The 27,971-nt window shown below is 47.9% G+C and overlaps 1 protein-coding gene across 2 annotated transcripts in view; it reads left to right on the top strand.

The window, feature by feature from the left end:
- RNF19A (ring finger protein 19A, RBR E3 ubiquitin protein ligase) overlaps nucleotides 1-27,971 on the top strand; it is a 94,243-nt gene that overhangs the window by 54,389 nt on the left and 11,883 nt on the right. The window contains exons 1-6 of one of the 2 annotated variants that reach the window (XM_040431204.1): nucleotides 6,604-6,792; nucleotides 17,333-18,078; nucleotides 21,239-21,447; nucleotides 23,266-23,410; nucleotides 25,407-25,569; nucleotides 27,158-27,272. In XM_040431204.1, the coding sequence (XP_040287138.1) occupies nucleotides 17,501-18,078; nucleotides 21,239-21,447; nucleotides 23,266-23,410; nucleotides 25,407-25,569; nucleotides 27,158-27,272 (1,210 nt within the window). In that variant the 5' untranslated portion in view covers nucleotides 6,604-6,792; nucleotides 17,333-17,500. Of the gene's footprint in view, nucleotides 1-6,603; nucleotides 6,793-17,332; nucleotides 18,079-21,238; nucleotides 21,448-23,265; nucleotides 23,411-25,406; nucleotides 25,570-27,157; nucleotides 27,273-27,971 lie in introns of those variants that run through there. The other variant, XM_040431203.1, reaches the window with a different exon arrangement.

Genomic DNA, 27,971 nt, shown 5'->3' on the forward strand with positions numbered 1-27,971 from the left:
GATCCGGTATTCCAATGAATTTGTCAGATGGATCTGGATCCGGATCAGTCTGACAAATGCCATCAGTTTGTGTCCGGATTGACGGAACTTCCTGCCGGAATCCTCTGCCGCGAGTGTGAAAGTAGTTTTATTTGTCTCTTTATGAAACTTTGTAGTCCTTGCTGTTTGTGTGAATTTTTAGCTGCATAAGAATATTTGATATAAATGAGTCAAGATCCAAGGCTTGGTCTCTTGTGCCCTTTAAAGGGGTTATCCCACTTTGCGTTTTTATACTTACCTGCTGCCACCGCGCGTTCACTTCCTGGATTCTGGCTGGGGGCGGGCTTCATCTTGATTGAAGTCTTCTCCCGGCCGGGCCGCGCGCTGGACTGAACGCGCACGCTGCCGCGCATGCGCCATGTGACTTATTTCTGGCCAGTATAGTACAGAGCCGGCGTGCGCGTTCGCAGCTCTGTACTATTCTGGCCGGGAAGAAGTCACCGTGGCACATGCGCGGCAGCGTGCGCGTTCAGGACAGCGAGTGGCCCGGCCGGGAGAAAAGAAGAAGTCTTCTGGGCAAGCGCGACCATCGGGATTTTGCGGAAGAGCGGTGGTCGTAACCAGGGGAGACCGAGTCACAACAATAAGGTAAGTGGGGATGAATTTTCTCCTAATCGGTGGGAATTTGTTAATAAAGTATATTTACAAAAATGATCACTGTCAAATCATTAACAGATTTAACAGTGATCATTATGATGGGATAACCCCTTTAAGTCTTTACATTAGTTTGGTATGGGGTATGTCTGCCTACTATTGTGGTAGCTTGTGTTCTACGTACTGTGCTACTGCCTGACTTTCCCTCCCATTGTGATCCCCGAGGTCTCCTGGAGTTGTACGGATTCCCATGCCAGTAGCCATGACTGGGTTATTCCTGTGTGTGACACGGAGTCGCTCCCTTCTTCCTGTCGCTTTCCACGTGCCCGGAAATTCATAGGGTGTCATAATAATAATAATGAGTGAAACCAGTTCTTCTGCTTCAGCCTGGGGGTTGTCCAGAATACATTTATAATTTTTTTTTAATTTTCTATAAGCAGCGCTGTTGCTGAACTCTTTTAAAATGAATGGGGTTGAGCTGCAGTACCACAAACAGTTAGCCTACAACGACCCCAATAGTAATACCTAACTCCTCAACCTACTGCAACTATACAAAAAAAGAGCGAGGATGTATCACGATAAAAATTCTCATTTTATTCAATTCAAATGACATAATCAATACAGGTAAGAGCAGAAAAAGGGGGACAGGATATGAAGACTGAGCCACTGTGGGGCTCTACAATGTGGAGAATGACATTTGGGGGTGAGTGTAACCATACACAGCAGGTAACACAACATTATAATATAGCAGAGGCTACAGACACAGGAATAGTTGCGGGTGCGATTGCTATACCTTATGATTAAACAACTAACATCCTCTCGGTCAAAGCATCTAACCTATGGATACTGTGGGGTATAACTAGGACGGTGAAGTGCTCACATAATGATGGTATTGTACAGATGATTCTAACCACTCATCCCACCCTGCACTAAGTACCATGTTACCTACCCATATCGCTGCTGTGAACTGGTGACACAGATCCCCAAACGCATCAACCTCGACACGTGTTTCGCCACGTAGGCTTCGTCAGGAGGTACATACAAGTGAAGACAAGGTTGGGCATATAAAGACTAAAGAGGAGGGATCAATTAACACTCGCCACGATCATCTGTGTCAGGGGCGTTCCGGCGCGGTACCGCTCATGTTGCATGATTGCCTCCTTCAGCGCTTCCTGGTCACCTGATAGGCGACCAGATTGCCGCACTTCCGGGTAGCAGCCACACAGCGCATGCGTCGGCCGCGTCATACCCCGATCACATGATCTATAACCGGTCACCTGGTCCTGACGTCATGAGCACATGACCGTCTCCCAGGTCCTTCGACCAGATCTGAACTATTCACAGGTCCTAAGCGCTCCTGCGCCTTCTCACCTACCCAGTGAATCCCAGCCATCCATTGAGCCTGACGCCATAATCCTGCAACTCACCTACACAACCCTAACTGTCTCCAGCCTCAACTATTGAGTCATGACATCATATAGAGAGTGCAAATTTAACATCATTGTCTAAATCTTAGACATAGATTAGCATTAATTAAGTTGCAGAAAGGGAGGGGGGGGGGAAAGAAACATCCTCTCATCCATTCATCCAGGGGAGACACATATCCAAATTCCTAAGTGAACAGGTGCATAATCTTGACATTGAGCCAATCCTCCATCTTGAGGAATAAAGTGCATACGTGCTGCAATAACAGTGGTCAGCCGTGGCATCTCATGTGAATGGCTGTTACCATGTGTACAGTGAGTGGCGAGCTGTAGGGCGGCTGATCCCAGGGAATAACTGGGAATCCGCCGCTCCGCAACCGACAGTGGCAGGTCAGCCCCGCCACAACTACAAGTAAATGGGTCACTGTCCAGATGAGGCTGGAATGGAACCACCCTTATGGGTGGCCCAGTCCCCCATCAGGTGGACAGCGTACCCAATTAGTGACCCCACTAAGGTGCTGAATACAATATTAAAGGCGAACCCACCTCCCAGTGGGCTACAGCAGAGGAGCCAACCCTCTGTGGGAGTTGACTCGTCCGCCGTGCACAGTGCAGGGTGGGCACCGTCCGGAAAATTAAAAGGAAGTGGGTCGGCTGTCCACCTAAGGGTGGACTAGACCACCCCTGGCCATGCGACAGCCTTCCATGGTGGAAGGTATACTAGGTACGTGATCTAAAATTCTCATCAAGTTGACGTGAAAAAATGTCACCATAATAGTGTGGTGATTAAAATCAAGAACTACAAAGTGCTTTTCCACTGATGGTAGATAGTCCCATAGATAGTACTGGATCAGGGTCCATCATGAGGACATAACCCGTGTGTCCCTTTTAATTCACGTCATGCAGTTGACAGACTTGCTTGTGGTTCTCAACCATCCAATCTCACTCCATCTTAAATCTAAACAGAAAATGAAAGTTAGAAACAGTACTTCGGACAGGTGTGGCACTGTTTTGAAAGTACTCAAAGATTTGAGGTGATCTGGCTTTGTCACCTACAGCTAGACACTGCCATGAACGCATGTAAATGCCCTCTAGAAAAGAAAGTAGAAATCACTGCACAGGTGTAGGAGACCATGGATTAGACATGTATGACCCATCCAGCCCATATAATCTAAGTTCCTGTTGTGATGAAACCACTTATGAGGTGCCACTGTGAAAGGGTTAAACTAACACGCGTCAAGATCTCTCAGATCGAGAAGGTGGAGGTCTGTGCCTGGTATCCAGCTGAAAAGGACATTTTGGTAGAGCTTCTCAAGTGGCTACTTTCAGCAGTGTGTCTTGTAGTGGCATCTGTCAGCAGATTTGTACCTATGACACTGTCTGACCTGTTACATGTGCACCTGGCAGCTGAAGGCATCTGTGTTGGTCCCATGTTCATATGTACTCGCATTGCTGAGAAAAATGATGTTTTATTATATGCAAATGAGCTTCAGGGAGCAACAGGGGCGTTGCCATTACACCTAGAGGCTCTGCTCTCTCTGCAACTGCTGCGCCCTCTGCACTTTGACAGGACCAGACAGTGAAAACGTCATCACACCTGGCCCTGTCAGAGTGGAGAGGACGCGGCAGTTGGAGAGAGCAGAGGCTCTAGGTGTAATGGTAACGCCCCCGTTGCTCCTAGAAGCTCATTTGCATATGATAAAACATAATTTTTCTCAGCAATGTGGGCACATATGTACATGGGACCAACACAGATGCCTTCAGCTGCCAGGTGCCCATGTAACAGGTCAGCCGGTGTCATAGGGACAAATCTGCTGACAGATGCCCTTTTAATGGAGGCGGCACGGTTGCAATGCATCTGTATTTTAGCCCTATGGGTTGGTAGAACGATGATGGGTCCGGGTGATGTGCCCATAGGGATGCTAAAAGGCAGATGTGATACCAGCTGACCGCATGGCGGGAAATCATCCATCACTGTTTCAGGAAGACAGGATTACTCAACATGTTGCAAGGAGGAAGATGTCTTCTTACCGTCAGTGGGGATTTTTGTTAGGTCACTGTGACTGTGCATCCTCGCCCGGCGGCTTCCTCTGAAGTCGTTGGGTCTGTTTTCGAGACGTCCTTTTTCTCATGTAAGCTTACAGTGACACCCGCACCCTACTTTGTTTCTTGATCTTCCACTTTCAATTTCCTTAAAGCAGAGGTCGTTTTTGAAAGCTAATGAAGAAGCCACAGCTAGGGAGGAGAGACATTGCCCAAAGCTGAGAGGCAGTTTTTGGGCTAGATGTGCGGGTGAAATTGAGCATGTGAACTATTGTGAATTGTAGATATGTCGTTTCATTCATCTGGCGGTCATTGTGCGATACGTAGGAACCGCCAACAAATGTATACAAAGGTTTTGTGAACTTTCATACACACCCTCGAAATTTGGCTTTTTGCTGCATAAAGAGTTGTCTGCAACATTGATCTTGCATTAAACTGGTTAATTATCCGGTTTTGTACCGTTCTGTATTAAATGGGGCACGGATCCGTTTTCTATTGTCAGAGAAAACGTATCCGTCCCCATTGACTTGCATTGCAGGTCATGACTGATCAGTCTCCCTCCGCATCCCAGGACGGAAAGCAAACCGCAGCATGCTCTCCGGTATGAGAACGGAACGGAATGCAGTTTGGAGCACTCCGTTCTGTTCAGTTACGTTTTGTCCCCATTGACAATGAATGAAGACAAAACTGAAGCGTTTTTTTCCCCGGGTATTGAGACCCTATGATGCATTTCAATACCGGATAATATTAACGCTAGTGTGAAAGTAGCCTAAAGCTACTACTTGGCTATATTCCAGCGGAACCGGCCGATAGTCTGGATGTATAGTAACGGAGCTGGCCAATTGTGACCTGTTTTAATGAATTTTGGAGCTCTTTGCTGCAACTTCTCCAAGAATTTCCCATGAAATACAATCCAGACATGACGACATACTGATAGTCACTGCCTTGAAGTTCTATTGGTAAACCCCATAGCGGAGAAGTCTGGAGTATGTTTCAGTGAGAAGCAGTTCGATCATAAAGAAATATCTTAAAGGGGTTTTCTGAGACTTATATACTGATGACCTACCCTCTGGATAGATCACCAGTATTTGATCAGTGGGGGTCCAACACCCGGGACCCCCTCTATTCAGCTGTTTGGGAAGGCAACGACACTCACAGTAGCACCATAGCTTCCTCTCAGCTTTTCCTAGACCAGTGATGTCACATTCATCGGTCACATGACCTAGATGCAGCGCTTTACAGACATTAGCATCAAGCTGTTCTCAATGGGGCTCACAATCCAAGTTCCCTATGAGCATGTCTATGGAGTGTGGGAGGAAACCCAGACAAACATGGTGTCCTTAGTTGGATGTGAATCTAGGACCCCAGTGCTGCAAGGCACCAGTGCTAACCACTGACCCACTGTGCTGCCCATATGGACTATTCTTGGTGTCAGTATCCGGCCTTGTGTAGCCGACGTATGGAGCAGTCTTTGTTTCAGTATCCGGTCTCGTATAGCTGACGTATAGAGCGGTCTTGGTTTCGATATCTGGTCTTGTATAGCTGACGTATGGAGCAGTCTTGGATTCGGTATCTGGTCTTGTATAGCTGATGTATGGAGCAGTCTTGGATTCGGTATCTGGTCTTGTATAGCTGACCTATGGAGCAGGCTTGGATTCGGTATCTGGTCTTGTATAGCTGACGTATGGAGCAGGCTTGGATTCAGTATCTGGTCTTGTATAGCTGACGTATGGAGCAGGCTTGGATTCGGTATCTGGTCTTGTATAGCTGACATATGGAGCAGGCTTGGTTTCGGTATCTGGTCTTGTATAGCTGACCTATGGAGCAGGCTTGGTTTCGGTATCTGGTCTTGTATAGCTGACCTATGGAGCAGGCTTGGATTCGGTATCTGGTCTTGTATAGCTGACCTATGGAGCAGGCTTGGATTCGGTATCTGATCTTGTATAGCTAACGTATGGAGCAGGCTTAGATTTGGTATCTGGTCTTGTATAGCTGACGTATGGAGCAGGCTTAGATTCGGTATCTGGTCTTGTATAGCTGACCTATGGAGCAGGCTGGATTTGGTATCTGGTCTTGTATAGCTGACGTATGGAGCAGGCTTGGATTCGGTATCTGGTCTTGTATAGCTGACATATGGAGCAGGCTTGGATTCGGTATCTGGTCTTGTATAGCTGACATATGGAGCAGGCTTGGATTCGGTATCTGGTCTTGTATAGCTGGCATATGGAGCAGGCTTGGTTTCAGTATCTGTTCTTGTATAGCTGATGTATGGAGTAGTCCTCCTTTCGCTCTGCAGTGAGCTGCTGCTCTCTATGGTGGAAGTGTCTTGAGGTTTCCTGTGTTTATACCTTAAGACATTCCAGCCAGAGCGGAGACTTTTCTCTGGTAAAGGTCATTGGCTGCAGCCTGTAGAGCTGCTTTATTGTCTCGGGAAGTAATGATTAAACATGTATGGTGCCGCCTACTCAGTACTGTACGGGCTCTGCACTTTGTGTTGTCATTTCCCCGTGCTGGAGCTTTGCTTCCTCTTATCACAACCAGGATCATTCCGACGTCCACGATGACTAGTCAGAAAGAAGCCATGTATGTAGAGCTGAAGATCCCTGGGTGGCAGAGGAGTGGCCTTTAGTGCTGCATCTGCTCAGCTGCGGTGTAGGATCTGAGGACTGTATACCAGACTCCTTCCATTGCTGTAAGTAGCCCTGCTAGTTCTCTAGCTCTTCACTGTGCCAGCATAGTTGTATCTTTTATGGCATAACTTAAGCCTCGGGGTTTGGCTTATTATTATTGTGTTAGATTGAGCTGAAAGTTTTAGCTTTTTATGTAAAACTGCTGCTGCTGTTACAGAAGGGGAGGGTTGGAGTGACTTCTGTAACTTTACGCTTTCTGGCAATCGCTGTAATCATTGCCCCGTAGTGAGATGAAGACCGGAGCAATCGACGCCATACTTGTTGTTCTACCTGTCAATCCATATGACTGTGGTTGTTAGGCAGCGTGTCCCTAGCAACGGGACTGTGCATGTGAAAGCAGAACTGGCACTGTGCTAATGGGAAAAGCAGCTTTGTAGCCGTCACGACGTGCTATTCCCCACCTCATTTGGCATTGAGTAGATTTTTCTATAAATGTAGGCGGAGAGCTTCATTGGTATCCATGTCCGTGGACAGGCTCACCATTGTATTACTAATTACCCATGACAACGTCTCCATGGTTTCTCACCCGGCCCAATTTGGCTCATGTCATTACTTCTCCAGTCCTGCTTCAAAATGGCAGCCTTGGGGTTCATTCACACCAAACGGGAAAAATCCTTACAATATGGTGCAGAAAATGTGTCGCATAAATTCTGTGTTTTTGCAGCAGGTTTCACGCACTGTATTGGAAACCCACGGTGATAAACCTCAGCAGAATTAAAATCTGCAGCGCAGGTTAAGTGCAGAGCGGATCCTGGTGCGAGAATTTTATGTTGCACGTGGTGGATGTTTTTTATTCTCTTCTACGTTGTTGCTCAGCGCATTTTCCACTTGCATTGTTCTGTGGAAAATCTGCAGCGTATTATCCGCCCTATGAGGCCGTCCCATTAGGCCCCTTTCACACGGGTGAGTTTTCCGCGCGGGTGCAATGCGTGAAGTGAACGCATTGCACCCGCACTGAATCCGGACCCATTCATTTCTATGGGGCTGTGCACATGAGCGGTGATTTTCACGCATCACTTGTGCGTTGCGTGAAAATCGCAGCAAGCTCTATTTTGTGCGTTTTTCACGCAACGCAGGCCCAATAGAAGTGAATGGGGCTGCGTGAAAATCGCAAGAAAGTGCGGATGCGGTGCGATTTTCACGCACGGTTGCTAGGAGACGATAGGGATGGAGACCCAATCATTTATTATTTTTCCCTTTATAACATGGTTATAAGGGAAAATAATAGCATTCTGAATACAGAATGCATAGTACAATAAGGCTAGAGGGGTTAAAAAAAAATAAAAAAACATTTTTGACTCACCTTAATCCGCTTGTTCGCGCAGCCGGCATCTCTTCTGTCTTTATCTGTGAGTAAAAGGACCTTTTTGATGATGTCACTGTGAGCATCACATGGTCCGTCACATGATCATCACCATGGTAAAAGATCATGTGATGGACCATGTCATGAGCGCAGTGATGTCATCAAAGGTCCTATTCCTCAAAGAAGACAGAAGAGATGCCGGCTGCGCGAACAAGTAGATTAAGGTGAGTTAAATGATTTAAATTTTTTTTTTTAACCCCTCCAGCCCTATTGTACTAAGCATTCTGTATTCAGAATGTTATTATTTTCCCTTATAACCATGTTATAAGGGGAAATAATACAATCTACACTACAACTAACCCAAACCTGAACTTCTGTGAAAAAGTTAGGGTCTGGGTACCACATTCAGTTTTTTATCACATGCGTGCAAAACGCATTGCACCCAACGCATCCGGACCTTATCCGGACACGCTCGTGTGAAAGAGGCCTTAGTCTTCTGTGTTTAGACAGGTTGATTTGACCACAGTCTGCATCCCGTGCAGGTGAATGGGTTTCCACAGTCCTGCTCATATGAGTTACCAAGTTGTGCGGACACGAGTTTAGAAAAACAGAGGATTTGACTAATTGAATCACAATGGGACTAAGGGTACATTCACATGAATGTATGTATTTTGTGGTCCGCATCCGTTTTTTTTTTTTTTTTGGGCAGATCTATTTTAGTAATGCGTATTCTTGGTCACAAAACAGTAGGACGTGTGTGTGTGTGTGTTTTTTTTTTTTTTTACAACAACAATTTTGCTGTTTTTAATGGCCGTTTTGTTCCCACAAACAAGGGTTTGTTTAGAAATACATAATATCTAAGTGGCGCCGGCAGCCTGCCTCCCTTACTCCCCACTCCGGTCCTCCATGTTGGCTTCTGTGTCTCCATCTTCCCGTCTGGTGTCTTTCTTCCTCCCTGGCATGATCACCTGCTCCTCAGGAATAGAAAAAATATCGGAACGGAAGATGGAGGCGCAGGAGCCAATGTGGAGGACCAGAGTGGCGGGGAGCGCGCAAGTATGATCTGTAGGGGAGGCAGGCAGCCGACACCCGTTAGAAATGAAGTATTCCTGGACAGCCCCTTTAAAGTGTGGTAAATATGGATACATGTTCGATTACTTCAAAATGTCCTCCCTGGTAGATTTTACAGGATATCCTGAAAGCAAGAACATCACTTGGGAAATTCTGCGCGTATCTTATTTTTTCACAACATCGGCGCTCCTTTATCCCTTGAGGAAGGAAGAGACGTCTTAGAAGATCAGTTCAACGTCTTGGTCCTTAAGTATACATCAGTGCCAAGGAACTTATGGCCCGAGATATAATAAGGAGCAGAGTTCTTGGTGGCGGTGGGCTTCCCCAGTCCCTGGTGGCATCCATTAGGAATAAAGCTGGGGTTCATGGATAAACCATACCCTTACCTCGCATGGAACCTCTAAGCGAGAGTCAGCCGCTCTGCCTTTTCTTTGCATGCAGTCTAGTACAGCAGCTTTTATTTGCCCGTCCCATCGCATTGTATTACTGGCGATATTGGGCGTGTCATGGAGGTGTCATCAGAGGGGAGAGAGTGCGCCTGTCTGGGAGTATGAGGGTTACTCCCTGTCACCTGCTCTTCCTGTTGATGAAGCTCCTCACATTAATCTCCATACAATTATAGGGCTGATGTCTAATAGACCTCTGCCGACAGAGCCGGAGAACTGGTTCCTGGTAGCTCCCAGTTGGACGCGATCGCTTCCTGCTGTATCTGGATTAAATTGTTTTTAACTGGATGAATTGCCAAGAGGAACTTCTAATAACGTGAAGCGAAATACTGGAACTACACGTTACGTCTACTTTCTTTCCAGTTAGTTTCCAGGTAGTAGGAGGGTAAGTGTTGTTTGGTTGGCTTGTAGTCTGTAACTTGTGGCACGACGCAGATTGTGTCCTAATGGGTTCTTCACAGATTCTTTTTCTGTCTTTCATGAAGTTTCTTCATCCCGACCCTCTGGTCCTCCAGAATATTTGATAATCCGGCACATCAGACCGAGCAGAGATTGATCGCTGTAAGGACATCTCGACCACCTCTTTGACATGACACTTCCGGGTGATCAACAGATTGCCCCTGGTCTTGCTTCTGGATCTTATCACCATCCACACGTTTCCATTAGTGGCCACCGTATAACATGGCGACCGGCCACGTATCATCAGCCCAGGCTGACTCCTAGTCTGGAGCAGGGGACTCCGCTCTTTGACTTCCATGGCTATACACATAAGATGGGGTCGATAGGACCAACCATCCATCTAATGTATTGGGGCATCCCATCTCTCTCCTGACGGCAGAGGTCAGGGAAACAAGGATCGGCTATTTGGATTCCAGCATGGGGAGATTAGCCACTGCCATAGCTTTCTCCCCAGTCTCAGCACATGCACACTGCCGATCAGGTGGGTACGTGCATGCGGGTGATCAGGCCTTTTTTATAGTATGGTTGGAAAATTACTGCCCAGCAGACGTTCCTTGCTTTAAAAATCCATTCAGAGGAGTGTTTTTGTCATGTTGTGCCTGTCGGTTGCTGATAATGATTACTTTGTGTACAAGCCCTTGACAAGTTTATAACCTAGCATGCCTACAGTGAACTGAGATTCCAGCAGAGATGGCCTTGGCTTCCTGAAGAAGTGGAAAGTTTTTATATATAAATGGTTTGGCAGCAGACAAGAAATCTGTGTATGAGCCCGTTCACGCGCCGTTTTGTTTTTGTCCTCTGCAAAACCCAAAGCATATTCGACTGCAGAAACCATGGTGACTTCATTTTGAATGGACAGCGCTAAACCAGGAGCGGACACCTCACTGTGGCTTCCAGCAGCGTTTGTCCGGACACCCCGCCAAGGAGGGACGTGTCCCTTTTTGGCTCTGCAGCAGCTTTCAGTGCCCAAACAGCAGGCTGCTCTCCCATTGGAAACAATGAGAGGCAGACACCGCACAGCCGCCACCGCTAGAATGTTATATTAATGGCTGCCAAAAGATTTGATTTAGCTTAGAACGTTACCGCGTTCAGTGCCTGGCCCATGGCTGTGTTCACCAAATGATTTAGAGCACATGCACTGTTATCATAGGGACACCCGGACAAGGATGTGCATTTATGCTGCAGATCTTCATGGACAGTGGATTTCACCCTTTGCAATGGAGAGGGTGAAATCCTCGGCCATTTCCATGGCAAGAAAAGGCTGTATTTTCAGTCACCCATGGGGTAAGGATACGTAGCGCCCATATTGGTTTCAGGTTAGCTAAAAGCAATTTGGAGAATAAACCCAATAGTGCTGTCAAGGAGATCCTTCTGTTTCAGGTGGTCAGAGCTTGTGATGGGGGTTTCAGGTGGTCAGAGCTTGTGATGGGGGTTTCAGGTGGTCAGAGCTTGTGATGGGGGTTTCAGGTGGTCAGGGCTTGTGATGGGGGTTTCAGGTGGTCAGGGCTTGTGATGGGGGTTTCAGGTGGTCAGGGCTTGTGATGGGGGTTTCAGGTGGTCAGAGCTTGTGATGGGGGTTTCAGGTGGTCAGAGCTTGTGATGGGGGTTTCAGGTGGTCAGGGCTTGTGATGGGGGTTTCAGGTGGTCAGGGCTTGTGATGGGGGTTTCAGGTGGTCAGGGCTTGTGATGGGGGTTTCAGGTGGTCAGGGCTTGTGATGGGGGTTTCAGGTGGTCAGGGCTTGTGATGGGGGTTTCAGGTGGTCAGGGCTTGTGATGGGGGTTTCAGGTGGTCAGGGCTTGTGATGGGGTTTCAGGTGGTCAGGGCTTGTGATGGGGGTTTCAGGTGGTCAGGGCTTGTGATGGGGGTTTCAGGTGGTCAGGGCTTGTGATGGGGGTTTCAGGTGGTCAGGGCTTGTGATGGGGGTTTCAGGTGGTCAGGGCTTGTGATGGGGGTTTCAGGCGGTCAGGGCTTGTGATGGGGGTTTCAGGCGGTCAGGGCTTGTGATGGGGGTTTCGGGCGGTCAGGGCTTGTGATGGGGTTTCAGGTGGTCAGGGCTGTGTTGGTATTATCCTGCACCCCCATTGCTGCGAAGCCCCCTTACCTCTGTGTACACCTATGTGCTATTTGCATACGGAAAGGCACTTTACAAGCTTCTTGCGGTCTCCAAGCTTTGTACTGGCGCACTTCTTTTCCCCATATTGTGTACACAAATTCCAGGCCTAACATGGGTGACCCAGGTCTGTGGGCATCAGAAGGCTGGGGTTTGTATTATGGGAGTAAAAATGCTCCTGTGTGAAAGTGTCAGGAGGCCTGTGATGCTGCTCTGTATCAGTCACCTCTAGTGGTCGGGGCTGGCCCTCATACCCATGCACACAGTAGTGCGTTCATTTCCCACCCTGCCTGCTTTAGTCACAGGTTAGTCTTCATATTGCGAGGCTCCGTGGGCGTCCAGACGTGTGTACAGGCGATGGTGAGGAAGGGCTGCAGTGTGTGATACTCCATCTGAACAGCTGCAGCTCTGGCTTTATGTGCAGCCTCCCACACGAGAGTGCGAATTCGCTTCTGAGAAGCCGCGTTGCAGTCTAATTGAGAAGTAAGGCACTGATCAGCTTTCTTCTCCGTCACTTAGTATATGGAAATGCCGAGCGGCATGCGAAGCGTGGAATTTTAGCGGACATACATTTATATGTAGGGGAAGCCAAGCTCTTAACATTAGCATGTCTCACAAATCTCAGCCTTTATCCTCATAATGGTCTTAATGCAGATTGCATCCTGGTATAAATGCTTGGAAATTAGACCATAGAGAGGGATCTGTGCTCTTAACCCCTCTGCTACTCACAGCAGGGATGGTGCTACTAAGGCAGGCCCCGGTGAGCATTACATGAGTGGTCCGTTGATGGAGGTGATTGCTAGGGGTCCCAGGAACTGAGGTCCGTTCTCCATCCGGGGAAGTAGCCATTGCTTAAAGCCAACTCTAGGCTACTGTCACACTGGCCTTTTGGTTTCCGTTTGTGAGATCTGTCATGGGCTCTCACAATCGGTCCAAAACGGATCAGTTTTGCCCTAATGCCTTGTGAATGGAAAAGGATCCGCTCAGAATGCATCAGTTTGCCTCCGATCAGTCTCCATTTCACTCTGGAGGCGGACACCAAAACGTTGCCTGCAGCGTTTTGCTGTTCGCCTGACGAACCGGAGCCAAACGGATCAGTCCAGGCACACAATGTAAGTCGATGGGGACCGATCCGTTTTCTCTGGCACAATAGAAAACAGATCCGTCCCCCATTGACTTTCAGTGGTGTTCAAGACGGATCCGTCATGGCTTTAGAAGACATAATACAACCGGATCTGTTCATGACGGATGCATGCGGTTGTATTATTGTAACGGAAGCGTTTTTGCAGATACATGACGGATTTGCAAAAAAAATGTCGGCTTTGATCCGTTAAGATGATGAGGAGCCGTTGGGCCGTCTGGTGGGGGTGACTGCACATCCTCGCCTTGGTAATCTATAACCCTTACACGACATCCACTCTATAGACTGCAGTTCAAACTCCATGGCCCGTGGTCACGTTGCTTTATCTGCCGTGCCCAGAGCTGCCTAGGACGGCAAACAGTGGGTTATCACAAGATACTCCAGGTATGTCTGTGCCGCCTCGCTGCACTTCACTTCCTGATCTGCTGCTTTGTGTTTTCTTTTCTGGCTAGAAATGCAAATGCGCCGCACGGCTCTGACTGCAAGCCGTAGAGTTTCCAGTAAATAAAGGCTTGCCCAAAATCACATTAAGGTCCCTTTCACACGAGCGAGTTTTCCGCGCGGGTGCAATGCGTGACGTGAACGCATAGCACCCGCACTGAATCCTGACCCATTCATTTCAATGGGTCTGTGTACATGAGCGTTGTTTTTCACGCATCAGTTCTGCGTTGTGTGAAAATCGCAGCATGTTCTATATTCTGCGTTTTTCACGCAGCCCTGGCCCCATAGAAGTGAATGGGGCTGCGTAAAAAACGCATTGCATCCGCAGGCAAGTGCGGGTGCGATGCGTTTTTCACTGATGGTTGCTAAGAGATGTTGTTTGTAAACATTCAGTTTTTTATCACGCGCGTGAAAAACGCATCAAAACGCATTGCACCCGCGCGGAAAAAACTGAACAACTAAACGCAACCGCAGACAAAACTGACTGAACTTGCTTGCAAAATAGTGCGAGTTTCACTGAACGCACTCTGAACGCATCCGGCCCTAATCTGCAACGCCCGTGTGAAACCAGCCTAACAGTTTTTTATTGGGGGGAGGGGGAAGAGGAGGAGAAATGTCATGGCCAACCTATTTGTGAAGTTTTCTTTATTTATTATTGCAGCATGATCTATTTCTTGCTCCTAGTCGCAGCAAAAAACGTACCTTTGTACCTCACCGCTATTAAATGTGTGTTATAGGCTTATTTCCTTGTAATGCATATTTAAGGGGAAAAAAAAAATAGTTCAATCAAGGGTATGCCCAGCAGAACTCCTGCCGGAGCTGAGACCAGATAAGGAAGGCTTCCAGTAATGAGCTAGCACTTCTGTAGAAAGTGATACGTGTTCTTCCCAGTAGTAATGGGCGTGCACCTTCATGTTCTAATGGTGTGACGAGCGGCAGTAAGGGAAGCTTCGCTCTATAAGGAGCCAGTCTATGAATCTCACTGTACTTTACATTTTTTAGTTATTTATTACCTTTTAGATCTTCAGTCCTGTTTTGATTGTTTTTCCCCCTGTGTTGGCTGGAATACATCCGTGTCCTCCAGAAACATGGCCACAGATTGATTGGCCTACTTTGTTTGTAAATGAAGTTTCCTAATCTTCGTTCACAAGGATTGGAGAAATTTCCATTGAATGTAACCCGCTTGAGAACGTACTCCTGCAGTACTGTAGTTGCCAAGAGGGAAGACAATGCAGTCAACAGTCCTCAGCCTGAACTTAGCCCCCCTCAGCCTGAACGTAGCCCCCCTCAGCCTGACCGTAGCCCCCCTCAGCCTGACCGTAGCCCCCCTCAGCCTGACCGTAGCCCCCCTCAGCCTGACCGTAGCCCCCCTCAGCCTGACCGTAGCCCCCCTCAGCCTGACCGTAGCCCCCCTCAGCCTGACCGTAGCCCCCCTCAGCCTGACCGTAGCCCCCCTCAGCCTGACCGTAGCCCCCCTCAGCCTGACCGTAGCCCCCCTCAGCCTGACCGTAGCCCCCCTCAGCCTGACCGTAGCCCCCCTCAGCCTGACCGTAGCCCCCCTCAGCCTGACCGTAGCCCCCCTCAGCCTGACCGTAGCCCCCCTCAGCCTGACCGTAGCCCCCCTCAGCCTGACCGTAGCCCCCCTCAGCCTGACCGTAGCCCCCCTCAGCCTGACCGTAGCCCCCCTCAGCCTGACCGTAGCCCCCCTCAGCCTGACCGTAGCCCCCCTCAGCCTGACCGTAGCCCCCCTCAGCCTGACCGTAGCCCCCCTCAGCCTGACCGTAGCCCCCCTCAGCCTGACCGTAGCCCCCCTCAGCCTGACCGTAGCCCCCCTCAGCCTGACCGTAGCCCCCCTCAGCCTGACCGTAGCCCCCCTCAGCCTGACCGTAGCCCCCCTCAGCCTGACCGTAGCCCCCCTCAGCCTGGATTTTGGATGTTGGAATAGTAGATGATAGAAAAACCAAGACATGGCCATTTAGGCCTGAAGGACACTGTGCATTTGACTGGGTGGTGGGCACGTTATATGTAAGGTCATACCTGTTCAGGTAGTTTATGTACAGAGCTGATATTGCCATACCTTGTTGTGAAGCCTCGATGGTTGAAATTGCATTGGTTTTCCTCTTTGCATGTTTCTCCTACGGGTCTCCTTTTGGTTTCCATTTTACACATACAAAAAAGTTTCACTCTTTCACAACTGAGATCAAAGCTCTTGTAGAAGACACTTACTCTGCGTCGACCACCTCATTTTTTCCAGCGCCCTGTGTCTCCACAGAGGTTACGGATGTGGCTGGGGTGAACGGTAACCAGGATGCATCATTCACTACAGTCAGTAAATGAGTAGGTGAATGTGAACGATGAGGGGCCAGTCTGTGAAGCATTCCAGACTCCAGACATTACAAAACCTTCATTTTTCATTTTTTGTAAGACATGTAAATTTTGTGGCCAAACTCTCTCCGTAGTGTAAGGTTACACCATGTGTGAACGATGATAATGGAAGCCTGTAAGGGGTTTTCCAGGACTAAAGCACTAATGGTCCATCATTAGGATGGGAGCCCCCAGAGGGGCAAAAAAAACATGGTTTATGGTCACACTTGCAGGTTTTTTACACAGTTTTTGAAGTCAAAATCGGGTGTGGACATAAAAAGAGAGGGAGTATTAGGGTCCAGTCACAAGCCATATTTTGCATGCAAATTTTGCCGCGGTTTCAGTGCCAAAAACCCGCCTAGAGACTGCTTTCACCAGATTTTGCCTGCAGAAGATGCCATATGAGCAACCATCAAAGATTGTCCTCTTAAGACACCTTTTCCCTTATCCACAGGATAGGGGATAAGTGTCTGATCTCTGGAGGTCCAGCCGCTCGGAATGGGGGCCCGTGCATGCTCTGCTCCTCTTCATTCAGCTTTATGTTGCTGCCTGAGATGGCCAAGTCCCGCAATCCCATAGAGTTTAATGGAGCATACCTGTCTGCCACTCCATTCAACGGGGGCGCATGGGAACCTCTTCTCGTGATCGGAAGGGGCCCCAGTGATTGGCCCCCCGATGATTAGACACATGATTAAGGATAAGTTGTCTTAATGGGACAACCCCCTTTAAGGATAGAAACTACTTCTGTTTTTCACCACTGCTTTTGGGATCGAAAAACTGCATAAGAAACCTTCAGATGTCGCTGTCCCTCCAAGCCCTGACAGACAGGACATCTGATCTGTATAGTAGATCTAACTGTAAATGTAAACCAGGTTGGATTAATGTATAGTTATCAGCCGTTCGATTGAATTGGGCCGTTTATTACCTTTCAGACGAGTGATTTTCTGGTGGACTTTAGTAATCTACGGGAAAGTTTGTTTTGCTTGGAGGAAAGCACTTGGACTCCTTGCGTGACATCATTTTCTGGCCTTTGAGAGCTACCAGGAAGTTTCAGCCGATAGTTCTTCCCCGTCAGGGCCCTGGCTCCCCTCCATCTAGACTCTCACGTTCCTAGTTCATTTCAGTTTTATGAGACAGTACGTCGCACTCCAAATTCATCTCTTGGTATCGAGTTGTGCTGACTTTTTTTCTCCTTTCCATTCACAGACTGACTCGGAGTGGCCGTGCCTACGACACAAGATTTTCCGCTTCAAACCAGAGAAGGAGGATTGATTGGCACGCGGATTACTCTCTGTCCAGGGCTCCGGATACGGCTTGGAATTATGACCCGTGCCATGCACGCGTGCTGAATGAATCATTTGTGGTGTGGTAGAAATGAGTTTGCATTGCCAGATGGGTTCAGATCGGGACCTCCAGTCGTCAACTTCCTCCGTCAGCCTTCCTCCAGTGAAAAAGGCACCAAAGAAAAGGAGAATGCCATGGGGGTCCATCTTCCGCAAGAAAAAAGATCCAAAGCGGAAATCGAGGGACCTGACTGGTGGGGTCGATGGGATTGCTAGCATTGAGAGCATTCACTCGGAGATGTGCACTGACAAAAATTCCATATTCTCTGCCTCTGTGAACTCGGCAGACAATGCCTGCGCCAGGAAACAGAGCGGAGACTTTATGGAGTGCCCCCTGTGCCTTTTACGGCACTCCAAGGACCGTTTTCCTGAAATAATGACCTGCCACCATCGTTCGTGCGCGGACTGCTTACGTCAGTACCTGCGGATAGAGATCTCGGAGAGCAGGGTCAATATCAGCTGTCCAGAGTGCTCAGAACGCTTTAACCCTTATGATATTCGCTTAATACTTAACGATGACGTCCTGATGGAGAAGTACGAGGAGTTTATGCTCAGAAGGTGGCTTGTCGCTGACCCAGATTGTAGATGGTGCCCAGCTCCTGACTGTGGGTAAGGAACTGATCTATTTTTGCGCGTTACTTTATCTTCACGTGTCAGTCGGACCAACCTTTGGACCATCAGCCCTGGTTTATAAGACCTCTGCAATATTCAGAACAGCGAGGTATCACATTGAATGTTGGTTTTCATGCAATGGTATCTGATAAATGGACTGCTGGAGGTAAAAATTGTCCTTAAAGGGGTTGTCACACTTTAAGAAAAATGTAAAAATAAAAAAATGACCCCCTATAAAAATTCATACTCCCCTTCTCCTGCCTATCCGTTCTAACTCCATGACTCTTCACTAGTCCTCTGGTTCCGGTCTGTAGACTTTTGCACGAATAGGGACTGGAAGACCCGTGAATAGAACCAGAGAGGCAGGGAAAAGGCGAGTATACATTTCTCCACAGGTACAGCTGGCTGAGGGGCACATTTAAACAAAAAAAAAGTTGGCCAACCCCTTTAAATAGCGTTGTTAAGGATTAGAAGAACATGGCGCTATCTTCCAGAAGCCGCACCTCACCTGTCATCCGGCTGTGTGTTATTGCACCTAAGCTCCATTGAGCTGACATACAGTACAACACATACGGTGCAGCTTTTGGAACATGGCGCCGTGCTTTTCCAACTGTGTGCGTAAGTATTCAGAATCAGTCCCAAGAGCACCACGGTCTCCTCAATTGTTAAATGGAAAAAGTTTGGAACAACCAGAACAACCTAGAGCGGGCCGCCCCACCAAACTAAGAATGGTTTCACACGAGCGAGTTCAATTAGGATTAATTGATCCATGGGTGTTACCAATTAGGTCGTGTCTAGTGTTGAGCGAACTTGTTTAAGTTCTGTGTCCAAAGTTCAGGTTATCGAAGAATCCCGTTATGGATTCTACTACCACGGACCATAACTGGATTCTTCGAAAACCCAAACTTTGGACGCAGAACTTAAAAAAACAAGTTCGCTCAACACTAGTCGTGTCCCTACATTGTCTTTCACATCAGACCCATCAGTGCTGTTGTCAGTGGTTCATAAACGTGGTGTTAATTATTGATGTGTTTGTAGGTGGAATAACAGAGCACAGCGTTGGGAGAGAAGACGCTCCAGAATTATTATTTAATGAAGTATTTACTAAGTAGATGTGTCCGGAGTGGTAACAGGCCATCTTTGAATGGGCTTTCCAGGGTTTGAATATTGATGACCTATCCTCAGTATATAGGTCATCAATATCTGCTCAAGTCGGGGTTCGACTTCTGGAACCCCCCACTAATGGGTGTCTTCCTCGGCCTGTGATATCTCAGGCATCGGTCACATGGCCTTTAGGCTGCTGGAGTTGAGATACAGTACCGGGCACAGCCACTATACAAAGTACGGCGCTGTGCTAGGCGTACTAAGAGCGCTGCAGCCGCCTCAAACAGTTGATTGATGAGGGTAGCGGGGGGGCGTTGCTCCTGCTCCTAGAGGCTCCGTTCTCCCACCTTTATCGCCTCCCTCCAAGCCCTGTGCTCTGGTGAAATCTTGCGCCGTTCAGTATTCGGCGCAGGCGCGGTGAGGAGGCTGGCAGCCTGCGAGCGTCTTTCCCTCACTGCGCCGAATGCTGAACGGCGCGAGATTTCACCAGAGCACAGGGCTGTCAGACAGATGCGAGCGCTGCCTGGCCCTGTCAATCAGGCGACAAAGGTGGGAGAACGGAGCCTCTAGGAGCAGGGACAACGACCCCCCCCCCCCCCGCCCCCTAGAGGCTAATTAGCATATTATAAAAGTTAGATTTCTGGCTTAACGGGGGCATAGATAAAAGTAGGAATAGGCTAGTTAGGTTTAGCTGACATTAGCACACCGCTAATGTCAGCTAGCTTAAAATGGTTAAATCTGGTGACAGAAACCCTTTAAATTGTATTCTCTCATAAAGGGTGTGCTTGTGTACACGTCTGTGTCCATCCAAAATTGCAGTGCCCGCATGTATTCACAGTACTGCGTTACACATACAGGGAATTGCCGTGTAGAAGCAGTTCTTTTACAGAAAGCATTCATACTGCCCGCAACGTAGACGACGCAGGGTGGACCTAGAGACCCTGCCGAAATCTGAGCTGGAACCTGCTTTATACAGGAGGAGGAAACTTTTAGTATAAAGGCTTACACCAGCTCAACCCTGGCAGAAATGAGGCCATGTCTGGTGCCACCATGTCGTGACCAGGAGCCCGGGCTGATGAAAGTTTTTATAGATGATGTTCTTGGGTGTGGAGCACAAATAGCTGTGATTAATTCAGAAGCTGGGAGATATGATGACCGTAATTACAACAATGAATAAACCCAGCATATAAATGGGATCTGCAAGGTGAGACCGGAATAGAGAATACAGATGAAAATGCCAGAAACAAGAGTTCTGTGAACAAACCCACCACGGCTATAGGGTGGGCAGTACATTGTAACCCCTGCACGTAGAGGTTGTCACCACTTATGGAAGGACTAATGGAGACAAGACTCTAGATACCGGCTGAAGAATCCTGGGGGGTGTGTGTGTCAGTCAGCACATCCCAATGCGCAGAGGGGGGGGGGGGGGGGTGTGTCAGTCAGCACATCCCAATGCGCAGAGGGGGGGGGGGGGGGGTCAGTCAGCACATCCCAATGCGCAGAGGGGGGGGGGGGGGGGTCAGTCAGCACATCCCAATGCGCAGGTGCACGCTGCTGTGGTTGAAAAATACAATGCAACAGCACTCTGCAAACCAAATAAAGTACAAAAAAGTATTCTATGCTAATGCTATGCTTATTATGTAAATTAGAGATGCTTGGCAAATACATTTTGTACAAAATTATTTGGGCCCGTCTGCCACACGTCAAGAGTAAACAGCTTGCCGGATCCGTGCTGCCGCTAGTGCTCTCGTGCCGCCTCTTGGCATTATAGTCAATTGGGCCGCAGCGGACCTCCGGTGGCACGTGTGCACTAGCAGCAGCACGGATCCAGCAGGCTGTTCACCCGCTGCTGCCAATGTGAAAGTAGCCTAAATTTGACAAAGTGTATAGGGACATGTCCCTATTTATTACCAATTCCCTTGAGGAACAGCACAATGCAGTCTCTGAGAAAAGATGCTCCAGAGTTGACATTTTACTAAAACGGACTTGTCAGGAGAGCCGTCAGTTCTCATTAGTCTTGCCATGTGTTAATGGTGATGTTTCTACCCTCTAGCTATGCCGTCATCGCATTTGGCTGTGCCAGCTGCCCAAAGTTGACCTGTGGCCGTGACGGATGTGGAACAGAGTTCTGCTACCACTGCAAACAGATATGGCACCCGAACCAGACTTGTGATGCTGCGCGACAAGAGCGGGCTCAAAGCTTGCGCCTGAGGACAATCCGGTCGTCATCTATAAGTTATAGCCAGGAGTCTGGAGCTGCAGGTATCTATCTGGTCGTGTTTGGTCCTTTATAATGCCAGTTCACCCGAGAGACGGTTTTATTATTTCTTCTTATTGTGCGAAGTGCTTATCTTCTGAGCTCTGCAGATCAGTGCCAGGCACAGGAAAGACGTCTCCTATTATACATCTCGCTGGCACCGAGCCCAGAGTGCCGCACACAATCTCTCTTCTGTGATACTGTGATGTAGGTTAGAATCGCTCCTCTCGGGCAGGCTCCAGGCGTTTTGAAGGCTGATGCAGTGTAACATTTGGCAGTCTGCTGATCTCATCATCCGGCTCCTAGACCTTACCGGTATACGCACAGCATCTTTCAGGGACTGTCTGCATCCTACCATCCAAAAATCCTGAAATGACCACTGAGCTTCAGAACAGACTGACATTTTCCTTTCCTGTAGAGATCCCCTCTCGGCAATCATCTCATTCTCATCACAGGCAGGATTACAATGACTGGTAATGCCTAGTCGTTACAGATTACCTCCCCCTCCCTGCATAATGGCCTCAGCGCAGGTCACAATGCATGTCTAGAAAACTCTACCATAGAAGTCCATGGCTTTTCTTTTTTTTCTATCACCAGGATCTTGGACTGTAATCTTAGGGAATGCATATAGGAGTAGTACTGCAGATAAGGAGTCCAGATCGTCATTCTAAATTTCCCTCCTTCCTAGAATTCCCCCGCCGTCAGCTATCAAAGCAGAGTTGAAAAACACAGTCTGGACTGCTGTACTGTGCTAACATAACTCAGAGGACTCCTGTGGAGAATAGAAATACTGATCTGGGCTCCTTATCTTCACTACTACTCATGCATCCAAAGGGGGTTTTCAAAGAGTTGTGTTTTTTTTTTTTTTCCATATGACCTTTCCTCTGGATCATCAGCATCTAATCGGTTGGGGTCTACACCGGGGTCCCCCACCGATCAGCAGTTTGAGTAGGCAGTAGTGCTTGCAGTAGCGCAGCTGCCTTCTCACAGGCCGTGTGACATCATGTTCATCGGTCACATGACCTAGGCGCAGCTCAGCCTCATAGAAGTGAATAGGGCTGAGCTGCGATACCAAGCACAGCCACTATACAATGTACGGCGCTGTGCTTGGTGAGCAAAGAGAAGGCTGCGGCGCTACTGCAAGTGCTGGTGCCTTCTCAAACAGCTCATTGGTGGAGGTCCCTGGTGTCCGACCCTCATTGATGACTGATGACCTATCCTTAGGGTTGGTCATTAGTAAAAAAAAAAAAAAAAAATATCGGAAAATGTGAAGCATATCTGTAGACTACATCTCACAGCTCAGCAAATGCTCAGGCAAGATGGCTGCCCCCGTAATCATGTACAAAATTTTTAAAAAAACATATAGAATAAGAAAATAAATTGCAAATGTATTGCATACAGTCACAAAAAAGTTTAGGTTTATCGAAGGTGGAACCGATGCAGTGAAGCAGGACATGGGTGCGATTGTAAATGCCTCCGAGGACTCATGGGGCTGAGCCCAGATTTTTAGCCCCAGTGGCGCGGCTGGCATTGTGCGAGTTCTGTAATGTGCCCTTTAGTTCGCTCACGGTTGTGCCTATGTGCGTTCACTTTCACCCTCCAGTCTGATTTTGGTTTTATTACTGTGGATTTCTCCGGAGATTGTGGAGAGGGCAGGGACTGACGTATAGGTCAGCGACTTGTAGGACTCTGGTGTTCATCGGCCATTGGAAACCACACAAGACATCATGTCAGAATGAAGGTTACGAGAAGAGCAGTTTTTTTTTTTTCTTCTATTTTTGTTCATTTACGTTGAGCTAATGGCATTTTTTTCCCCTGACTAGCGGATGATATCAAGCCTTGCCCAAGATGTGCTGCCTATATCATAAAGATGAATGATGGAAGCTGCAACCACATGACGTGTGCCGTATGCGGCTGTGAGTTTTGCTGGCTCTGCATGAAGGAGATCTCAGATCTGCATTATCTCAGGTAAGTGGCTTCACGTCGCTGCCACTGATTGATGCAGCGCAGTTAGTAAAAACACACTATTTGTCACTTTTTTTTTTAATCTACCCCCTTCTTTTATAGTGTATTAGGATTTGCTGCAGCGGCACTGGGGCTTCTTTAATCTGGAGCCTTGGTTATAAATTACAGCTGAGAGCCATATCCATAGGCAGTGTCCGTTTTCTGACCCCAATCCTCTCCATAGACTCCATTTACCCAACGGAGGCTAAAGAGAGTGCCCCTTTAGCTGGTATACATCAGTACATCAGCTGAACTATCCCGTACAGAGGAACACCGCACTAAGGGGATGCTGCACGGTATATTTTTCAGAACAGTGAGAGCATGTGGACGACATATGCAGCTGTATGGCTCTACATTGCTGTGTATATCAGGATGATTTTCTAATGCATGCCAAACCCAGTGTGGACAGGACCCTTAGCCCCACACTCACTGTGGCCGTCAGTGCTGGGTAATTTTAGTTGCAGCCTAATTTGTAATGCACATGGGGGCACATAGAGCTCTGTGCAGTGGTGTAATATTGGTATGTTCTCAACACATATGGCCCCATAGAGGTCTGTGGATTCAGTATGCTGAAGGTTTTTCATAACCACAAATTTATGCAGGGGCACAAGCCTTCTGCCATGTCGCCTGGCACCCTGGAGGGCTTCCCTCCTGGTCAGTAAAGTCCCTAAACATTTCTACTTAGAGGACCCGTCCCCTCTCCAGACATTCCTGTTTTAGTAACTACGTGCGTTCCCCATGTAATAACAATTCTGCAGCATCTATTACTCTATGTTGTGCAGTTCCTGAATTATTCCTGCTAGAAGTTTACAAATAAATTCCCAGCCGTCTGCAGTAAAGGTACTGCTGGGTGTTACCAGAAGAGGGTGTGTCTGACTCTGTCCAATCAGTGCTGCTTTTGTCAGACTGTGCAGGAACATGCCCCCAGCTGGTAACACCCATCTGTACCTTTACTGCAGACTGCTAGCAATTCACTCATAACTGTTTTGTAGAAGTAACACAGGAATGGCACAACATAGACCCATAAGAATAGAGGCTCTGAGTCCAGAATTGTTATTACATGGGAAAAGCAAGTAGTTTCTAAAACGGACATGTCAGGAGAGGTGACGGCTCCTCTTTAAGCAGAAGGGAGTGTCATCGTCAGCATTTGTATTCTTTCTTGTCGTGCCAAAGTCATGTGGAGCGGAATGTGTCCCTGAAGTGGCGTGCCGCCTGCGGGGGCTGATTTACATGGTTTTGCTTAGGGAAGTACAAGCTCCTAGAGAACATGATCATCTCTAGACACCAAGCTTAAAAAATCTTCCTTCCTGGTAGAGAAACGTGAATCAACAAATGTGTCTGTAAAACATGGGGTGTGTAATGCATCCATAGACTCTTTTCCTTGTAGTGTAATGTAGTCTTGTTTTCGCCATGTAGTTCTTTATTCAATGTACCCTTTGCAGTGTTTGCCAGCATTTATTGCCTGGCAGCTCAGTTTTATTTCATTGTTCCAGTTGTGTCCTTCGAGACCATTATGGCGCGGACACCCGTAGTGGAAATTCCACCATGGATTTGCCACAGACTTCATGTGCATTGCGACACCCGGCACCCCCGCCAATCAGCTGTATAAGGAGAGGGCGTGCAGGTGCCGTCTCCCTTCTCTCTTCCTGTTCGCTGCTGCTGCTGCTGTCCATGGTCTTTGCCAAAGACAGCAGCGGTGAACAGGAAGAGAGACGGGAGACGTGCACACCCTCTCCTTATACAGCTGAATGGTGGGGGTGCCGGGTGTTGGACCCCTGCCGATCTGATATTGATGACCTTTCCATCAATATTAAAAGCCCGGACAACCCCTTTAAATACAGACCTTATGGATCCTTTGCCTTGTATCTGCACAAGATACCAAACGATTTTCTGTATTCTTGAAGTCTTTGCCTGAATACATATCCAGAGTACTCACTATATCATTTTGTTTTTCTCATAGTCCATCAGGATGTACGTTTTGGGGAAAGAAGCCTTGGAGCAGGAAGAAGAAGATCCTTTGGCAGCTTGGGACCCTTGTAGGGGCCCCTGTTGGGATTGCTTTGATAGCCGGGATTGCCATTCCTGCGATGATTATTGGTATACCTGTATATGTAGGAAGGAAGGTATGTGCTTCTATTCTATGATTCCTCAGTGCTAGTATTGTTAGTGTCGCTTCATTCCAATATGTCATTTACTGGTTTGGTGGTAGTGCTCTGATGTCCCGTACATGGCAGCCCACCTACCCAGCAGTCTGCCCACCTGGAGCACTAGAAGGCCAGCATCACTTGTGCTGTATTTGTCAGTGTGAGATGTCACATAGGTGCCTGTCACTGACGGGTAGCCGCTTGGCAGCGGGTATGTTTCCTCTGTCTTCTCTATGGCGTGGAGTGGCAGAATAGCTGCAGATGACTTGTGATTTTCGATTATCATAAGAACTAGTAATTAAAGAACTGGCCTTCATCTTTCATTTTCAGACCATCCATCCATGTATTGGGAACGGTTTTCGTTGGTTCCGTTTCCTTTTGTGGTCGCACATTACTTAGTACTTGTCAGCAGCCTGATTGAATTGAGGAAAATGAGGAAGAGGGGAGGTTGTCTGTGACAGCCAGACAGGTTGCTGCTTTTATTTTTCCAAAGGTCCTCTGAAAAATGAGAGCTGGAAGCTGGTTGGTTGATTTGATTAATGTAATCTCGGACATACACACAAGATAACTGTCGGCAGTATGATCATTTGGCGGCTAACTTTGCGGATCCTCCCATACATATGCGTGGTGCGCTCAGCTGAGCATGCTTATGTAGTGAAAGGGGCACTCGTAAGAACAAAAGGATCAGGCAGTTGAAATACATGAAGCGGTCTTTCGAAGAATATACCAGTATTCAGTTTTGTTGTTTTCTGTAAAATTATTTCAGAATTGATTTTGTTAAAGGGGTTTTCGGGGACATTCAGAAATCTTATAGAAAGCAGGGGATGTGCTAAAATAGCAAACTAAATATTAGGCTACTTTCACACTAGCGTTTTTCCTGGATCCGGCAGGGTTCAGCAAAAGCGCTTCCCTTACTGATAATACAACCATCAATGGGGGGTGAATCCGTTTTCTATTGTGTCAGAGTTAAACGGATCTGTCCCTGTTGACTTGCATTGTGGGTCATGACGGATCTGTCTTGCTCTGCATCCCAGGACGGAAAGAAAACCGCAGCTCTCCGTTCCCCAACGGAATGGAATGAATTTTGGAGCACTCCGTTCTGTTCAGTTACGATTTGTCCCCATTGACAATGAATGGGGACAAAATGGAAATGTTTTTTTTTTTTTTTCCGGTATGGAGATCCGTCATAGAAACGCTAGTGTGAAAGTAGCCTTACTTAGCTGGAAAATCTGCAGCCGCTTCTGTGCTCCTGCCAGTTTCGATTTTCTTTACTGCAATTAGGTTGTTGCGACTTCCCATGTGTGACCGCGACAAGCAGGCAATTACATGTCGGTGGTTGCAACGTCATCGCTGCAGGCCAGGTGAGAGCACCAGAGCAACGGCAGATTTTCCAGGAGGGCAGTACTTATTTTATTATTTTGGCACATCTCATGCTTTGTCTGTTCCTGACCACCTTCTTAATATCATAATTGTCTGACTCTTGGCACAGGATATAACGGACTGCGCAGCCTATCCCGTGAGCCGTCATGTACAGCTCTAGTAATTCACTTGACACTGTTTTCTACAGATACACAATCGCTACGAGGGTAAAGACAATTCAAAGCACAAGAGAAATCTGGCGATAGCCGGCGGCGTCACCTTGTCAGTCATCGTATCTCCGGTCGTTGCTGCTGTAACCGTAGGTAAGCTGTCTTCATGTCATTAGGGTGAGGACAGACCTCGCTGTCAGATTAGGTTTTCATGAAACTGCATCATTCTGGCGTCATCTATGCAAACGGCCGCATAAAAAACACTTGGGCCGTGACGTGAATTCTCCCGCATCAGTGTCATGTGTATAATGTTAATAAGGACCAGATGCGAGACAGGAGGATGGAGCCCTAGCAAGGGCAGCTGTCCTCATGTTATAGTTCATTGGTAGGATGCAAGTTATTAAACGGAGACCCCACTACTGTAGCATGCATGTTATCTGCAGGACAGGGGTTTTCCAGTCTCTGTACAGGATCCTCACCTCTCTTGCTGTCTCAGACCTGCCTTGTGATGCTCTATGTTGAAATTAAACACTTGCTGCCAGGTTTACTCAATGTCGATGGTCCCAGCACATTGTCGGGGGACCCTTCTAAAAGAAAAGTAGGGGTTAGCAGGTGTTACAACCTGTATTGATGAGAGATCCTCAGGATAGGTCATCAGTATCAGGTCAGCAGTAGTGCAGCATTGCTCCTATTTAATTGGTTTGGAGCGGCTGTGCAGCACCCAGGCACGGCCTCTACACCGAGTACCGAGCTCTCTAGTTCTGGTGCCGCAGCTTTTGAAAACTGCTGATGGACAACGGGGTGTCGGGAGTCTGACTACCGCCCACCAGCCCCCCTCCCCCTCTGATCTTA

Source organism: Bufo bufo, chromosome 5 (assembly GCF_905171765.1).
Source record: "Bufo bufo chromosome 5, aBufBuf1.1, whole genome shotgun sequence".
Lineage (NCBI taxonomy): Eukaryota > Metazoa > Chordata > Amphibia > Anura > Bufonidae > Bufo > Bufo bufo.